We start from the raw sequence: 18,617 nt of genomic DNA, 5'->3' as shown, positions 1-18,617 counted from the left end.
TAGGTGATGAGCTGGTCCCGCAAATTGCCGTTAACCAGGAGTGTCTGGATCCATTTGAGGAGAGCTTTCTGTCCCAGTCAGCCCCAGAGCACTCCCTTAGAGAGATGATGGCTAAAGATGCGCGTTCAAATTCTGTGCCACACAAGAACCTCCTGATGGTGCCGAAATGGGAGTGGGCTGTGCCTCTCGCAACATTCAGTTCAGATAATTCGGGTCGCTCCTCTTCTGCTCTGGACCTGTCTTCGACGGAGCTGTTCAGGCACAGTTATATTCAGCCCATCTGGCGTGCCAGGTCTTGTGACCGTGAGGGCTTTTTAAACATGCAACGCAAGCCCCTTAAAAAGCCCAACATGGCTGAGCCACTCAGTACTGTGTTGCGCTGGATGGGGCTCTCCCCTCGAAACTCACCCAGAGGAAGCCGAGCCAACTCTAGGTCACCATCCCCAGGTAGCCATAGGTATCGCTCGTCCTCGCTCAGCCCCAATTTATCCCCTGTAGGCTCCCCGTTTTTCTCCTCCAACATGATGACGATCAGGTCCCTCAACAATTGAAGTTGTCCGCGATCATTGTAAATAGATGTAAATAGCTTTTTTTTTTTTTTTATATGTATTATTGATTTGCTCTCTTAATCCTCAAAATAAAATGGAACATGCTGGCACAATTTTTTAGTTACTGAATGCTATTCCAAAATCGATATTTGAATCATATAAATTATGCAACTGCACATTAAACAGACATATTAACCACTTGTTCAATCAGTACTCCACATGTCTTAAGCCCCTCCCATTCCTATCTTACTGGCTCTTACCCATCAGTGACATCATGAAAGCCCCTCTGCCATTTGTTTGACCCCGGTCTTGTTTCTGAGCCTCATCAGATGGCCCAACACCACTGCCTGGATGTTTGTGTAAGCCTTAGCAGTCAGTGCAGTCCATCGCTAGGTGCTTCTGGGTGCTTCTGGGTACATTGCCCGTTGGTGATGGAGCTCCTCTTTTTCTCTTGCAAGGTGGCATGTGGTCAACTCTGCTAATCATATAAATCAAACAACCTTTGAGAGGTTTAATATTTAGTCTGAAAAAATACCCCGTGTATTTTGTATATTGGGAAGTGTTCAGATTTCAGGAAGTACTCCTTGAAAGCTGAATGAGTTTTGTTTCTCTGTACCATATCCTAGCCAGTCACAACAATCACAGAGCAACAGGACATTCTTTTGATTGCTTAGTTTTTTGATTGCTTAGTTTCGGTGTCAGTGCTCTGAGTAGCCCCACCAACTGCAAAATCTCATCGGTCTATAATTATTCCCAGTTCTCATAACCGAATGCTGCACAGATGACGTCATTTTATATGCTAACCCAGAAGTTGGCGTCACTGTGGTTCTCTCGACAGTGTAATTTTCCCATTGAACTGGATTATTGGATTATTGCTCTCTAAGCAATATAAGAAAGCTCTATAAGAAAATAAGCTCTATGACCAACAAGTTTTTTTCTTCTTCTTCTTCACAAATAAACAACTTTTAATAGCTAAAGTTAGGCTATAAACATTTAATGTAATAGAATAAAACGTGAAAGTATCTACAGAATATTTCAGGATTTTAATAAAAAAAAAACATTGACTTCGGAATGATAGAACTGGAAGTGCAAAAATTCTAACTCGTTTCCAGGTTGAAGTTTATAGTACATTTCATCTGAATTCTACTTAATCTTCATGTGCATCTTTTCTCTGGCCATTTTCAAGTATTCTGACAAATTGACCTCAAAATTGAATGTTTCTGAGGAGAACAGCTTATTCCTGCAGCATTTTATTATAAATTACAAATCAAATATTGACTCTTATTGGCTGTGATTGTGTTAGTCCCACAGTAGTTTCATGTTCATTGAAAACATACACGTATCTTGTCGCTTTTCGCCCAATTAGGACACGCTGTTAGAATTAACAAATGCAGTAAAACTATCTTAACCAATGTAGCCAGTGCTTTTAAACAACTTATGATGGGTCATTTATTGTAGTTGCCATTTAGAATGCCTTTTAATTATCCTGAATTATGACTCTAGACACAGTGTAATCATATCTCTGAGCAAGCTGCCATCAATCTCCACACTAACCACCCCTTTCTTTTCGAATTTGACAAGCTTCTTCCCCAGTAGGAATCCGCATTTCTGAGGCACTAAGATGGTTAACCAATGTCTGTCTAGTTCTTTGAAAGGATCTGTTGGCGCAAACAAGAAGCCCTCAAGTTGTGAGACACTGAAAGACTTCAAGTTCTTCACATATTCAGACTTTCAGACACATTCCACATCTCATGAATACAGATACAGGTCGAATTAAATGTTAATGATTACCTTGATGACTTTCTTAGAAATTAGATAGGAGCTGAAATCTTTTCATCTAGTTGCCAAGCAGTGTCTCATATATTGGCTTTTTCTATTGCCAAAGCAGATTCTTTATCCATTAAAATTAGTTGGAATATTTCCTTTCACCTCTCAAAGTTTTCAGTCTCTCTGCTTTTAGAAGGTGCTGGTCTGCTCTAACTGATTGTTGTATGAATGACTCAATCAACATGCAACGGCTAATTCAGCTTCTAGCTGAATAGATTGCTTTTCTCTTTCAGATGGTGTGGTAGTTTCTACTGATTAACTTAAGTAATGTTGGCTGGTGCATTTCCCAAATATCTTGCAATGTCTTGCTAGTTGTTTGTTGGTGGTGGCTGGAATAAACGGTGTGGCCTGTTCTTATATGGCTTTTTATTATTCATGAAGGTTGAGGAGCGCTCTAAACTGAACCGCCAGAGCTCTCCTGCCCTGCAGCATAAAGTGGCTAACCGTATCTCCGACCCTTCCCTTCCGCCACGCTCCGAGTCCTTTAGCAGTGGGGGTATGCAGCCGGCACGGACCCCTCCTATACACCGCCCTGTGGAGCCTCAGGTACAACATTTAGCTTCTTCTTTTTTTTTTTTCTTTTTTTTTTTTAAAGCATTAAGTCTTAATAGGGATGCACAATATATCAGTACTATAATACTTATTTATTTATTGGTTTTGATATTGGATATTTAATTGGTCATTTTCACTTCTGCTATTTTTACATTTAGATTACCTTTGTTAATCTTTAAAAACACTAATTTAATAACACTGTTGAATGTAATCCTTAGTAAATCTCCAATCTCCTATCAATTTTTTTCATTTGCAAGTTATTAAGTATAAATAAATGTTGTTTTTCAAAAGATTAGCACCTAACATACCAATAGAAATCCACAATGCAATCTCTATATGATTACAAAAAATAGTTTCTAAAACATCCTTATCCGGTAATCACAAATGACTGTAAAGGTCATGAAAATTAATTGGTGAAAAAGTGTCAGAATCCTGATGTAAGCATTTAACGGTTTCTTGCTCCTCTTAGATGGCTCATTTGGTTCCAGTGAGGTCCCATAGCTCTTCTCTGTCAGTCTCTCAGTCCTTGCATGATCAATCTGCCAAGGGCGTTTCAGCGTTCCAGGAGAGTCTGGTGCCCCATCGACCAGAAATGCCACGACAGAACTCCGACCCAACTTCAGAGATGCCCCCTCCGGCCCCTCGCGTGGCCAGCCGTGAAGAAAAACCTGACCGCAGTTCCCCCTGGCTGAGGGAAGAAGACATTCCTCCCAAGGTCAGGATTATTACTGTAATCAACTTTAAAGGTGCACTGAGAAACTTTTTTCCTCTTTTTACACCTGAAGAGATAGTTTTGATAATATTTTTGGCAAATACACTACCATTAAGAAGTTTGGGGTCAGTTTTTTTTTTTTTTTTTTCTTCTTAATGTTAAGTTGCTTTTAAGGCTGCATGTATTTAATTTAATAAGAAATTAAAAAATTATGAAGTAATATATTTTTAAATGTAATTTAAACAGTTGTGCTGCTTAATATTTTTGTGGAAACCATGATACATATTGTTTAAGAACAGTGTTTATTTGAGAACTTTTTAAATGTAACATTATAAATGTTTTTACTTTCACTTTTGATCAATTTAATGCATATTTGCTGAATAAAAGTATTCATTTAAAAAAAAAATCATACTGACCCCAAAGTTTTGAATGGGTAACGTTTGTTTAAAGTAGATTCACGTAAGACTTTTTAGTGTTTCATATAAATTATTAAAATATGCAGTCTGTTTATGTTTTTAAAGCAACTGATTGTAGTAATCATGCTATGATCCCTCGTCTCTGACGTTTGGTCATTTGTGTGTTTGATTAAAGTTGTGCGGTACTACCCAGGTGCCCCAGCGGACTACTTCTATCTCCCCTGCTCTGATGAGGAAGAACTCTCCAGGGAGCGGAGAGTCTGGTGGAGGGGGGCGGTCGGCCTCTCAGCTCATCCGCACCAGGTCAGCTCTGTCAGATCACCTGCTGGAGGTGTTGCTCTGTGTTGGTGTATTCAAGCACTGACTGTATCTTGATCTCTCCAGTAATCCAGACCTGAGGAGGACAGAGTTGTCTCTGGACGTGGCTTTGCAGAGAACCAGCAGTAATAGCTCATCCAGCTCCAGCACACCCAGCTCTCAGGGTGGCTCCCACGTTGGATCCAGTGAGAGGAACCAGCCGAGAGGTGAGAGTGCTCTTGATTTTTTTTCTAAATGATATTTCCATTGTGTAGGACCTCTTTTTGCTTTTGCTTTTTTAGCTTAAGATTCACCTTGAGTTTCTGTATAGAGGAAATAACATCATGCATTACTTTGACGCGTAAAGTGTTTAATGGGACAATCCCTCTGGAGTAAGGCTGTGTGTCCACCAAAGCCAGCTGAAAACGCCAGGCGCTCTGCTGCAAACACCTAGCTGTGGACGCTTGAGAGCGCCTTGGCAGCGTAGTATTTTTTTCAGTTGAGACGCTTTGCTATGATATGGAATATCTGCAGAAGTGTTAATAGTATCTCATTTCACAGAAATGCGTTTCTGTATTGTTTCTATAATAAAAATGTCGATACAATGTAAAATATTTACTGTGGCTCTTGTTTTAAATTATTTTGTTCCATGATTCTTATGCTTGTTGTTGTCGTCTGTTACCATTGTTCAAGCAGGATGTGGTGGTTGGTCGGTGTGGTATTTGTCCTGCCCCTCCTCCACTGTGATTGGACAGCTGGGTAAAAAGTCAGTCATGAGTGGTGCGTTTTACCTAAAGTTGAACGTGGCGGTCCTATTGAAAACAATTGGGAAAATACGCAGTTATTGAACTGAACTGAATCAACGCTGAATTGACTTGAGATGAAAAATGTCACTATTGTCTTTTTTAGACCTGCTTCACAGCAGAATTTGAATTTGTCTCAAATATGAAGTTTGCCTAACTGGTCATTATTTCCATGTTTAAAACTGTGAAGCTGTTTTGGAACAATCTATTGTATAAAGCGCTATAAAAATTAAGGTGACTTGACTTTTGTTTTGAGCCAGCACGCCATCGTCTACACTACGGCTTGGACATGGTCATTTAAATCACAGTGATTGTGGGTGGGTGGACATCCTCCACAGGACTGAAGGAGCTGGCACTCTTTCAGACTTCATCCTGGTTGTTTTTGCTGTGATCCTTTTGTTCCTGTTCCACTCTGTTGACCATGTCAGATGTGTAGTGCTGCGCTCGTCCTCCAGAGAGTGAAGTGAATGTCTAGTATGACATGCTGGATACATTGTTTGCCTGTTTTGTGCACTTAAATTGTTTAGATATTCTGGTCCAGTCCAGTAGGTGTATTTATAGGTAAAGAATATCACAGGCCAGCTGTTGAGCCTTTTGTATATTTCTGTTTATTCTCTGTATTGTCACACTGTTTGAGAACAAGTTGTCTTGTAGTGTATTTCCTCCCCAATAATCAGAGTCAGGGTCAATCAGTGTGGGTTTTTCTTAAACTTTTACACTCTATGTCTTCCAGTCTTGAACATGTGGTTACGTCCTGTTATATGTGTTTTCCAGGCTCTGGTAAATCAGAAGGATCTCCAGTGGCATTACAGGAGACCTCCAAGCCCAGTCAGGAGGAGGGGAGGGAGGTGAACAAACCCAGTCGACCTACAGTAAGTTGCATCCCAACGGCTCTCAAATATTATCTAGCCATACTTCATTTCCTGGCTCAATATGCGCACTACTGTTTGGACTTCCAACTTTGTCTTCTCTTTTTTTTTTTTTTTTTTTTTTTTTTAATCTAGCATTTTCTTGAACGTGCTTTTAGTTCTCTCTGAATGTAGATGTGACCTCCAAACATGGTTGTAGACTAAACAACAGCTGTTTTACAGTTGGAGGCCAAATTTCCCAGTGGTTACATTGTTCAGACTGTCTTCTCTGCCAGTTTTCCACTTGAGAACGACCAAAGCTATTAGATTAGAAATATCTGAAATGAAAATTCTTGGCTGAAGCTCTGGACACACTGGGCCAAAAGCTGATTTTTACAGTTATCTTTTGCTTGCAGTAACTTATCAGTTGTATTAATATTACAACGGTTTTTATAAGCGATTACGCTGTTCTTCCTACTTAAAGGGATAGTTTACCTAAAAATGAAAAAGTTGTCAATGTTTGTAACCAAGCAGATCTCGCCCCCCCCCCCCCCCCCCCCCCCCCATTGACTACCATAGTAGGGAAAATAAATACTATGGTAGTCAATGGGGGTGAGATCTGCTTGGTTACAAACATTCTTCCAAATATTTTCCTTTGTGTTCAGCAGAACAAAGAAATTTATACAGGTTTGGAACAACTTGAGGGTGAGTAAATGATGACAGAATTTTCATTTTTGGGTGAACTATCCCTTTAACAACTACTTAAATATTATTTAATATACATTTACACTGATGTTTTTGGCTTACAATTTTATCTGAAGTAACTTACATTACATTCAATGTGTACATTTTATTAGTAGGGAATCAAAACCATGACCTCGGTGTTGCTAGCGCCATGCTCTCCTACATCTGCATGAAAAACTTTAGTTTTTTTTATTATTATTATTTTACTACTTTTTTTTATGAAACTGGTTTGTTTCTGTTTGAGCCATTTTGGCTTTGACTTGAAGAAACAAATTTTTAGTACATTGAAAAATGTCTCTGAGGCGTGATGAATGTTTGATCAGAGGACTAGAGCTGTCTACATAATTAACTGACCTACAATCTGTATTAACCAGCTCCAGTGCTCTCTTTCTGTACGTCTCTCTTGTGTTTTCTCTCTCTCTCCACTGTTCTTTATCTGTTCTGTCACCTGGACCACAATCAGGGCTGGAAAGCCAGAGTAAGGGTTGGTAACATTCCCATCCATCTTTCTCTCAGTCCCTCTCAATCTAAAGGTTGCTTGGCAGAGGACTGTGGGAATTCTTGCCTGCTAATCTCAATAGCAATGCTGACTTGAGAAAAGCTTGTCCTCTTTCACCCTCTCAGCTTTCTCACCAAGCCAAATTGCCAGTGGCTTTGTCAATGGACTTTGTGTGGGTGTGTGTCATTCTCCCCACTTGGCTCAGATTCTTCACCCCAGCGCAAATAACCCCAGCTGTTTGTTAGGAGCCTTGCTGTTTCCATAGCAACTAAAGTTCACGAGGGGGCATTTTTATGTTGCTCCTAGAGCTGGGATTACAGGTCGAATGCAAACTGAGCACAGATGACCTTTGCAATGTTTGCAAGGATTTTGGAGCTTTAATGCAGAGTTTATTTTATAAATATTGCTGTATTTTTAATGTAGGGGAGATTGTGAATGTATCTGAATGTGTGAGAGTATTGTATCATTCACAGTCATACCATTACTGTCCTTTCTTTGCAATTGAATCTTCTATTTGAGCAAAACTCTAATAAAGATCGTGCGCCTGCTGAGTGAGAATCAAACTTTTCATTTTAATGACCTTTATCACCAGTGTTGGGGGAGCTACTTTGAAACTGCTATAAGTTACTCTAATATTAAAGTTGTTCAAATTGAAAAACTGTAGGATTACTGTGCGGTGACTTTTATGAATCAGTTAAACTAGTGAAAAAACATTTTTTTCAACCATTTAATTTTCTTGACCCATCAAATTGAACTAATTCATTATAATTGGTTGACCAGTCCAAACATTTTCATGAAAAAACCTTCCTTGAGCCATCAGAATGAATTGATTCACAAAAAAAAAAAAAAACTGACTTTCTAACACTTGGAATTAGCTGTGTCCACAGTAAAAAAAAAAAAAAAAAAAAAAAAAGGAATGTCAACAAAAGTAGCTTGGTATTGTCAAAGGTATGCTATATCCACAAATGAGCTACTGTCACACTACTGAAGTTAATAGTGTCACTATTCCAGTTTGTTACATGAATCTTTCTGTCTTTCTTTTCAGGATCTGACAGCCTTGGCTAAAGAACTAAGGGAGTTGCGAATAGATGAGGTCAACCGGCCGCCCCTTAAATTGACCGACTACTCCTCCTCCAGTGAGGACACTGAGAGCAGTGAGGATGAGGACGGGACTGTGGGCCATGACGGCACGGTGCCAGTCAGCGACATTCCCAGGATCATGTAAGTACACACACCATCAGTTCTCTCTTGTTCCTGAAAACTTTTTTTTTTTTTTTTTGTGTCAGAGTGGCCGGGGCATGTGCTGAGCCAAGGTGCTTATGTGGGCTTTCTTGATCACCACTCCTTATCCTATCACTTCTTATTATCTTTCTAATGAATGCAGTTTTAACGTGAATCTGCAAATTCAAGTTTCCCGTATTTATCTCCCTCAGGCCCTCTGTTCAGGGAAATAACGAGTCTTTCATGAGCAGCCATGATGAGTCCTTCGGGGACTCCTACAATGATGACTCTAAAGATGGTACCCTGAAAATGAGAGAGGTGAGATGCCATGCCAGTCACATTAGATGTCATTTAGCTCCAAAAAAACCTTCTCAAATGTCTCACTTTCAAATTATGTTTGATCTTCTGTATAGACCAGTGAGAGGCAGCGCTTGGGCCACGGTGAGAGCAATGGTTTCGCAGGCCACGGGAACCTACCAGACCTGGTGCAGCAAAGTCACTCCCCATCAGGAACTCCAACAGGCCTTAATTCCCAGGACCTGGACTCTATGGATGAGGTAGATAACTTTTAAGAGCGGTAAGAATCTGATATATTTAGCCAGGCCAAGCTATTGAAACTGGCTTGTTATTTCCCAGTCCCGTCCTGCCCTTGTCTACCAATTATTTGCTACAAATAAATTTACTATAACTTTCAATAAAATGAGGCTAAAGGGCCTAAAAATGTGAGGAAAATACTTTGCTGTCATAATGACTCTTAACATTTTCATAACTGTCACAAACAATATTTACTGATTCATAGTCACATATAAAAGTCTAAAATTCCCTGCTGAGTCATAAAACCCAATTTTCTGACGCATCTATTATCTAAACAGAGAAATTGCACCTCTGTTGTATTTTTAGCCCAAAACCCAGACAGTTTTTTCTGAATGCCTGAGATTAAATCATTTTACTGGAGCTGATATGGTACATTTTGTTTTGTTTTTTTTGGTTTGTTTTTTATCAGTTTGGCCTTGGTGGTGGTTCGAAAGCTTCTTTCACTCCTTTTGTGGATCCACGTGTGTATCAAACCTCCCCCACAGATGACAATGATGAGAGCTCAGCGGCCGGTAAATATACAAATCACAAACAAACACATCTTAACACCATCTGCAACAATGAAAGGAAGAACATTGGTAATTTGGATAGTGCTATATTTTGGATAAAATGGGCTTTAAAATAGGTTTATGCGGGGCACTGAATGAGATGAGCATTATTTTTTGCATAATTTTGCTTCCTCCCTCCTGCTGGGTTTGGTTCTTGCCTGAGCATTCTGTTTATGAACGAAATGTTTCCTCTTTCATATCATATAATGTGTTTTCTTGTCTTCTCACCTCCGCAGCAATGTTTGCTAATGAGTTGTTGCGTCAGGAACAGGCCAAACTGAACGAGGCTCGAAAGATCTCTGTCGTCAATGTCAACCCTACCAACATCAGACCTCACAGCGACACACCAGAGATCCGCAAGTACAAGAAGCGCTTCAACTCGGAGATCCTGTGCGCTGCTCTATGGGGTACATCATGCTCTCTCTGATATTTGTCCTTTTTTTTTTTTTGCTTCAATTGCCTTTCAGTTCCTCTTCTGAAAAAATTCAAATTCACACAAGGCTTGTGTTTCATGTTTGTGGACGCTCAGGTGTGAACCTCTTGGTGGGCACTGAGAACGGTCTAATGCTGCTGGACCGCAGCGGTCAGGGCAAGGTGTATAACCTCATCACTCGCCGACGCTTCCAACAGATGGAAGTGCTGGAGGGTCTAAACGTTCTGGTCACCATATCAGGTTTGTCTCAGTACAAAAAGAGCTTGATATTTCAGTGTCATATACTGCAGTCAGATGAGATTTAAGATCACATTTTTAAGCACAAGATAGAGCTTTTTAACCCTAAGAAAAAGTGTTAAACTAAAGCCTGATGACAGCTCTTTGTGTCTTTGGGGATATGCGTCATGTTTTATTAGCTTGTCAGCCTTGTCATTGATGTTTTCAGGGAAGAAAAACAAGCTACGTGTCTACTACTTGTCATGGCTGAGAAACAGAATACTGCACAATGACCCGGAGGTGGAGAAGAAACAGGGCTGGATCACTGTTGGGGATCTGGAAGGCTGCATTCACTATAAAGTTGGTAAGTGAGCCATCTCTGCTAGGGTTGTCACAATTATTTTATATCAATGCCAGTGAAATATCAATTTGGAAACCACCATAATGTATTGTAGCAGCTAATATCCAAATAGATCTCCTATATTTAATTATTCATGTAAATATTAATAAATTAGATTAAAACTGTAGCAGAAAGTAAATTATTCAAAGTATTCAATTCAGTAATAAAGAATAAAGTTTTTTTTCTCTCTTAATTGTCAGTAGTGTTGTTTGATAAATATAAGTGACTGTTATCAGCAACAATTTAAATATGAAATTCATTTTTAATATTTTATTTGATTAGTAACATTATATATTAGCAGCATATTAGACAAGGGTGATCCTGTATTTAAATATTATTTTATTGTATTTATATTTTATTAGCAACTTTATATATTATTATAGTTATTAACAGGTTATTAGACAGTGTGAGCCTGTATCTTTTGTATATATATTTTATTATTTTAGCAACACTACATATGAATATAAATATTAGTAGCATGAGACAATGTGAGTCTGTATTTAAATGTATTATTTTATTTTTATTTATTTACTAGCAACAGTGTATATTACAACCCGAATTCCGGAAAAGTTGGGACATTTTTTTTTAAATTTGAATAAAATGAAAACTAAAAGACTTTCAAATCACATGAGCTAATATTTTATTCACAATAGAACATAGATAACATAAATGTTTAAACTGAGAAATTTTACAATTTTATGCACAAAATGAGCTCATTTCAAATTTGATGCCTGCTACAGGTCTCAAAATAGTTGGTAATGCATGGTAATGTTTACCATGGTGTAGCATCTCCTCTTCTTTTCAAAACAGTTTGAAGACATCTGGGCATCAAGGTTATGAGTTTCTGGAGTTTTGGTGTTGGAAATTTGGTCCCATTCTTGCCTGATATGGGTTTCCAGCTGCTGAAGAGTTCGTGGTCGTCTTTGACGTATTTTTCGTTTAATGATGCACCAAATGTTATCTATAGGTGAAAGATCTGGACTGCAGGCAGGCCAATTCAGAACCCGGGCTCTTCTACGACTAAGCCATGCTGTTGTAATAGCTGCAGTATGTGGTTTTGCATTGTCCTGCTGAAATACACAAGGCCTTCCCTGAAATAGAGGTCATCTGGAAACCTTTATATACCTTTCAGCATTCATAGTGCCTTCCAAAACATGCAAGCTGCCCATACCGTATGCACTTATGCACCCTCATATCATCAGAGATGCTGGCTTTTGAACTGAACGCTGATAACACGCTGGAAGGTCTCCCTCCTCTTTAGCCCGGAGGACATGGTGTCTGTGATTTCCAACAAGAATGTCAAATTTGGACTCGTCTGACCACAGAACACTTTTCCGCTTTGAAACAGTCCATTTTAAATTACCCTTGGCCCACAGGACACGACGGTGCTTCTGGACCATGTTCACATATGGCTTCCTTTTTACATGATAGAGCTTTAGTTGGCATCTGCAGATGGCATGTCGGATTGTGTTTACAGACAGTGGTTTCTGGAAGTATTCCTGGGCCCATTTAGTAATGTCATTGACATAATCATGCCGATGAGTGATGCAGTGTCGTTTGAGGGCCCGAAGCCCACGGGCATCCAATAAAGATCTTCGGCCTTGTCCCTTACTCACAGAGATTTCGCCAGTTTCTCTGAATCTTTTGATGATGTTATGCACTGTAGATGATGAGATTTGCAAAGCCTTTGCAATTTGATGTTGAGGAACACTGTTTTAAAGTATTCCACAATCTTTTTATGCACTCTTTCACAGCTCTGCCCATCTTTACTTCTGAGAGACTCTGCCTCTCTAAGACATCCCTTTTATAGCTAATCATGTTACAGACCTGATATCAATTAACTTAATTAGTTGCTAGATGTTCTCCCAGCTGAATCTTTTCAAAATTTCTTGCTTTTTTAGCCATTTGTTGCCCCCTTGCCAACTTTTTTGAGACCTGTAGCAGGCATCAAATTTGAAATGAGCTCATTTAGTGGATAAAAGTGTAAAATTTCTCTGTTTAAACATTTGTTATATCTATGTTCTATATATAAATATTAGCAGCATATTAGACAATGTGAGTCTGTATTTTCTGAGCCTGATGAGACAAATGTCCATAATACAGGGGTCAAAAGATGAAAGCTTCCCTGTTAGAGCAGAGACTGTTAAGTCTGAGGCGGTATAATAGGCTAATCGAGATGCTAATCGAGAAGATTTGCATTCTTCTCACTTGTAACAGCATGGAGAGTGGCAGTGGGGGATGGTCTGTTTTCTTGTTTGAATATGACAGACTGCCACTGTGAGCTGCAGGTAACTGAAAGCATGATTTACTTTGTTTTCAGTGAAATACGAGAGAATCAAATTCCTGGTGATCGCACTGAAGAACTCAGTAGAGATTTACGCATGGGCCCCCAAGCCGTACCATAAATTCATGGCTTTCAAGGTATGATGGTGTAACAGTATTTCCTCATTTTTCATTTGCTTTTTCCCCTCTGTGTATTTCTTTCATGCTTGCTTTCTTGCTATTTAACCAACGTGTAATGGAATAATTTGTAAATGAAAGAAAATGCCTTAAATGTTAACATGCATTAACTGTCTGTTCAACCAGTTCCCCAAACTCTATATCTGTATCTCTTTCTCTCTGGCAGTCGTTCACAGAACTGCAACACAGGCCTCAGCTGGTGGACCTGACTGTAGAAGAGGGTCAGAGGTTAAAGGTCATCTATGGCTCTAGTGTGGGCTTTCATGTCATAGATGTGGATTCTGGAAACCCCTATGACATCTACATACCATCACATGTAAGTGATGTTTTTGTAATTAACCTCATAGAAATATACATTTTTAAATGGATTAATTTTTGCATCCAATAAATTTACAACACACATAATTTATAACCACAAATTAAATCTGAATGCAGCTGTATAGACCTTTGGTTTTGGTCTCAGTGATACTAGGCTGTGGTTTGGCGTCTATAAAAACACAATTTAGTTGTGCTTCTGGGTAGGGGAGCCAGTCGTGGGCAACATCATCTTGATTGGCTCAGAGGTTCCCTTGGCAGTGTTGCTCTTGGGGGTTGTAGTCTAATCTTGGTCAAAAAATGTGCCTCCACATGTTATATTCCCTTCACGACACTTGAAAGTGTGAGAAATGAAAAAGGTTCCTGGAGCTTTGAAGAAAGATGCTATTTATTTACTCAAGTTGGAAAAGGCTGAACAAAAAAAAAAAAAAAAATACAAACATGTTAAATCCCAGCTGCCAAAATGCAATTACTGCAATTTAAAGTGCTTTTTTAATAAATATTATCAGTAGCAGCCCCTGACAGTAAATTTAGGTGGGGCAGATTCTGGGTTATAGCGCTAGTTTTGAAAGCTTTTTATTGTAAGCTAATCACTGAACACATGCAGACACTTTTTGGCAGAGGTCTAGTTTCCTTGCATAATTCAGCCTGAGGGTGGTGCTCTAATGTTGATTGACAGGCTCTAAGTAGACACCACGCATGCATTGATTTATATGATATGCTACTCCTTTTATACCTTGATAAGGAAGAACAGAAATTCTAACTAGTTACTGACCTGATACAGACTAATATACACGTAGCTGAAGTAGCTACATTCATATGTAGTTTGAAATCCTATTCAAATCACATTTATGGAAATTCATTTCAGTCTGACTGCTTTGATTGGATTTTGTGTGGTTTATGTGACTTTCTCACGCCACATAGAATTTAAATGTCCGACGTTATAGGAAACATGCTGAAAGTCGCCTCAGAAACAAGGTTGCGTTGTTGCAAAGTGTCAGACAAGCAGAAAATGACAATATTTTGAAACCGGCAGAGATGACAGCACGGAATAAAGCCGCGAATACCAGCCTCCAGTGTTTCTGCCACTGCTTCATAAGACGCAGTAGTCCAGCGTGGCGGCTACACATTGTCATGTTGTAAATATGACAACATATTTATTGCAAACCCCTCCATGTTGTGGTTATGGTTGTTGTTTTTGGCGTATACCTACCAACTCATCGTCATTGCAATAGAAACCAATGCAGATATTCTGGAAAACGAAAGAGCGGCATGGGACAGTTGCGATACACAATGTGGATAATTTAGTCAATAATTTAGATCAGATTCCAATGGGATGTGTGAACGTAGCCTTGCAGTTCCATTTTTCACCACAGATTTACATTGGAAAATTGTGGGGCGCTGTAGAGCTGTAGAGCTGTGGAGGGCTCAGGCACCCTCTGCTTAGTATAATGATAACTGCCTGCCGAAGTCATGCAGTAAATTTTAATATGTCCTGCTCACTTTCCGACTTAAAATAGCCTATGAAATCCAAAAAAATATTTTGCATAATGCTGAATACCTGTCCATACAAATGAGCCATGACTGAACACTATACTTCCTGCAATGAATAAATGTGAATTGAATATGTGGCCCTCTAATGGTCTCTTTAATCATTGCAGCATGATCTGCAAATAACCCTTTCTTCTCTCTGTCTCTCTCTTTTAGATTCAGAGCAGTGTGACCCCTCATGCCATCGTGGTGCTTCCTAAGACTGATGGCATGGAGATGCTGCTGTGTTATGAAGATGAGGGCGTTTATGTCAACACTTACGGCAGAATCACCAAGGACGTGGTCTTGCAATGGGGAGAGATGCCCACCTCTGTTGGTGAGTCTGTGTTTCAATAGAAACATAAAGTAGTTACCCATCCCAGCTGTACAAGAAGAAAACAAGCCATAGTGACCAGAGAATGACTCTTATTCAATTTATCAAATATTTATCTTCAGAGAATACTTACAAAAACGTAGTATATTTTGCCGACTAATGTCGCCCTGATTCCACATTCACGGTGGCACTGATATCCGATTGGCCTCTACAGCAGTGTCTGTTTGTGTTAGCTTGTTCTGCCAGCACATGGGCAGAGCTTGAGGGATACACAGCCAACAGAAGTGCATGAAAACAACAAAGGGCCACCACACAATCCTCTGCCTTGTGGGAGGAGATAAAAGTAGTTCACCCAGAGTTCAAAAGCATTCGAACTTGGCTTCAACTTCTCTCAGTTTTTGAGGAGTTTGAACATGGTTATGCATGTGTGAGCTGGTTTGAGTAATGCATTAGCTGGAAGATTTAGGCCTTTTGGCATGCTTTATCATATATAATAATCTCAATGGGGGAGTGTTTGGACAGAGCTCCTCATGTTTGGCAGGCTGTTATGATTATTAGTAGTGTTCGTGGACAGAAGGGCCATTCCTATGCAATGCTTGCTAATTGTCTGTGGGGTGGTGGAAAAATAGACTATGTATGATAAGATGTCATGGAATTCAGAGATCTGTTTATGCTTGCTGCTTGTAAGGAGTGTATTTTTGGATAGTTTCATCATTTACTCACCCCTTACTCACTCATGTTGTTCTAAACTTCTATGACTTAATCTTTTTTATTGCAACACCAAAGGAGTTTAATGCTTTTCACAATACACATTGTTTCAAAACAAAATCATGATGTTAATGATTATAATATCTTAATATCATCATGCCTTATATAGGGCCCTATGAAATCCATTTTATTTTTTCCTAAATTTCGTTTTTTCCATTTTAATTTTTCTGGATACTGTTTTAGTTTTTCGGACTCAATTTTAATGGTTAAATTAAATTTTAGTAATAAAAAAGCATGTCTAATTAATTGAAATCATGAAACGTATCATGAAACAATTAAACAATTTATATTTAATTAAACAAAAATTAAATTTAAATGAAACACAAATAAAAAATTTAGGGCCCTATAAAAGACATTTTATTTGTTATTTTTACCACATTCTGTTTTATGTTAAGTTTTCTGGATTTTTAATAAAGCATGTCTAATTAAATGAATTCATAAAAACAACTAAATTTATTATTTAATTCATTTCTATTATTATTATTAATAATAATAATGATGATGATGATAATAATAATAATAATAATAATAATAATAATAATAATAATAATAATAATAATTATTATTATTATTTATTTATTTATTTATCCTTCAGAAATTCTGTGTATTTTAATTTTTCTGGCAATCAAATGAAGGCATTACATTAGTTTAGTTTAATTTATCTTTTAGTCATACAGTATGAAATTAAACAAACTTTTTTGCCAAAGTACTGCACAACAGAGCTTTACTGTAAATTTTTCTTCCATGTTTTAATTTTATGATTATTCCTTAAAAAATAAAGTTTTAATAATAATTTATTATTATTTATTTACTTTTTATTTATTCATCAAAAATTTGACAAATTCCATGACATTCCATGTTATACAGTAAATTCCATTTTTATGACTAGAGTTTTCTGCCTCGTGGAAATCATAGGGCCCAACTTGTAGTTGCATTTATCAGATTAGAGCTGGGCAACAATATAGTATACATCTTGCAATGATATAAACAATCAAGAAGTTGAGATTTTTTTTTTTTTATATTCTGTATATATTGTTTTATACTGTTTTATGAATAAAGTTGGATATTCTTGTTTATCCAACTTTATATAGGGAGGTGTGTGATAATATTTTGCAGTATTGTCTAAACTGTTCTGCTTAATACAATGAAAGTGGATGGGGACCAGGAAGACATTTAAAAAAAAAAAAAAAAAATGTATAAGTCATCTTTTTTTATATTCAAGTTCTTCTAAAGCCATATAAGGTTTAAGTCATTATTTCAGTAGAAGTCTCACTTACAGCCATGGTCACCATTCACTGTCATTATATGAAAAAGAGCTACTTTGACATTCTGCATAAATGACTACTTTTGTGTTTCTAATTTTTCATTTATTAGTGGACTATCCCTTTGATTCCTCTGTCCACAAAAATTGAACAAAATATCACAAAAAGCAAAACAAAAACAACAACAACTGAAAATAATAATCACCAACAGGGTGTTTTAAGTTGCTGATTATACTAAATCTTTTTTTTTTTTTTTTCCTCCTTAAAGTAAAGTAATAGTTATTCACATTTTTAAGAACTATGGTATATTGTTTTGGTACAAAGATTGTCAATCAATAATAACTCAATACGATGTTCTGTTTTGCAGCTTATATCCACTCCAACCAGATTATGGGCTGGGGAGAGAAAGCCATTGAGATCCGCTCTGTTGAAACGGGCCACCTGGATGGTGTTTTCATGCACAAGAGAGCTCAGAGACTCAAGTTCCTCTGCGAAAGGAACGACAAGGTTAGGCTCTTCAGCATCCTCATACTGTAGACTGGTATTGTTGTTTTAGATAAACAAGAACATTTACATTTGGAGATTATCTAAAACAGCTTAGAGCAGTGGTTTTCAACCGGCCCACTAGGGGTCCTCAGTGATCCTCCAGGGAGGCTGCGAGATATCTTAAAATTAATTTAAATATATTAATATAATTCATTAAATGTATTATTAATATGTTACATTTAAAAAAAAAAAAATCAATTAAATTAATTACAAAATACATTTAAAACAAGGCACCATCTCTCTCGTACGTATTCTGTGATTGTTTCGGATCAGCCCAGGCCGTTTCTCAACGTGCTGCTGTGAAATACAGACTGAACGGTGGCTCAAAATGCTGCTTCATGAACATAGGATACGCAAACTAACTCTCCCAGTTGGAAAAAGAAAACCAGTGTCGCTAAAAAGGTTTTGATGGATGACAATTGTAATGAAGGTAAAGACGATTATAGTGACATACAGAAGTCGTACATAAGGCATACGCGAGTCTGTTTTTATACGGAAACAAACCGCACGTGCGCTCTCGACTCACTGATCGCTATAACATCGTATTTCTGCATGAACACAGTTCAATATATTTGCGTAGTTAAAAGTAATTAATGTACTGTGAGTGTTTTATAACGGATGCTCGCCAAACGTGTTTTGGAGACGTTTGAGAGGATCAGTGGTGTCATATGTGTTTAATAATTTTGAATGGATCCAGCATAGTATTTAAATTCAGTCCTTTGGTATCTCCCTGTGGTCTTGTTT

At 38.0% G+C, this 18,617-nt stretch overlaps 1 protein-coding gene across 7 annotated transcripts in view; it reads left to right on the top strand.

The window, feature by feature from the left end:
- The window catches only part of tnika (TRAF2 and NCK interacting kinase a), a 92,254-nt gene that overhangs the window by 70,065 nt on the left and 3,572 nt on the right, over window positions 1-18,617 (top strand). For 4 of the 7 annotated variants that reach the window (XM_051911847.1, XM_051911858.1, XM_051911889.1 and 1 more), the window contains 16 exons: window positions 2,757-2,921; window positions 3,397-3,642; window positions 4,231-4,358; window positions 4,440-4,579; window positions 5,930-6,027; window positions 8,292-8,467; window positions 8,680-8,785; window positions 8,881-9,024; window positions 9,471-9,573; window positions 9,846-10,016; window positions 10,139-10,282; window positions 10,488-10,622; window positions 12,979-13,079; window positions 13,285-13,434; window positions 15,141-15,300; window positions 17,695-17,834. In XM_051911847.1, coding sequence (XP_051767807.1) covers window positions 2,757-2,921; window positions 3,397-3,642; window positions 4,231-4,358; window positions 4,440-4,579; window positions 5,930-6,027; window positions 8,292-8,467; window positions 8,680-8,785; window positions 8,881-9,024; window positions 9,471-9,573; window positions 9,846-10,016; window positions 10,139-10,282; window positions 10,488-10,622; window positions 12,979-13,079; window positions 13,285-13,434; window positions 15,141-15,300; window positions 17,695-17,834 — 2,307 coding nt within the window. The remainder of the gene's footprint in view (window positions 1-2,756; window positions 2,922-3,396; window positions 3,643-4,230; window positions 4,359-4,439; window positions 4,580-5,929; window positions 6,028-8,291; window positions 8,468-8,679; window positions 8,786-8,880; window positions 9,025-9,470; window positions 9,574-9,845; window positions 10,017-10,138; window positions 10,283-10,487; window positions 10,623-12,978; window positions 13,080-13,284; window positions 13,435-15,140; window positions 15,301-17,694; window positions 17,835-18,617) is intronic. The other 3 variants (XM_051911852.1, XM_051911878.1, XM_051911899.1) reach the window with 1 other exon arrangement.

Source organism: Ctenopharyngodon idella, chromosome 2 (genome assembly GCF_019924925.1).
Source record: "Ctenopharyngodon idella isolate HZGC_01 chromosome 2, HZGC01, whole genome shotgun sequence".
NCBI lineage: Eukaryota > Metazoa > Chordata > Actinopteri > Cypriniformes > Xenocyprididae > Ctenopharyngodon > Ctenopharyngodon idella.
This window is presented reverse-complemented; position numbering and strand designations above follow the sequence as displayed.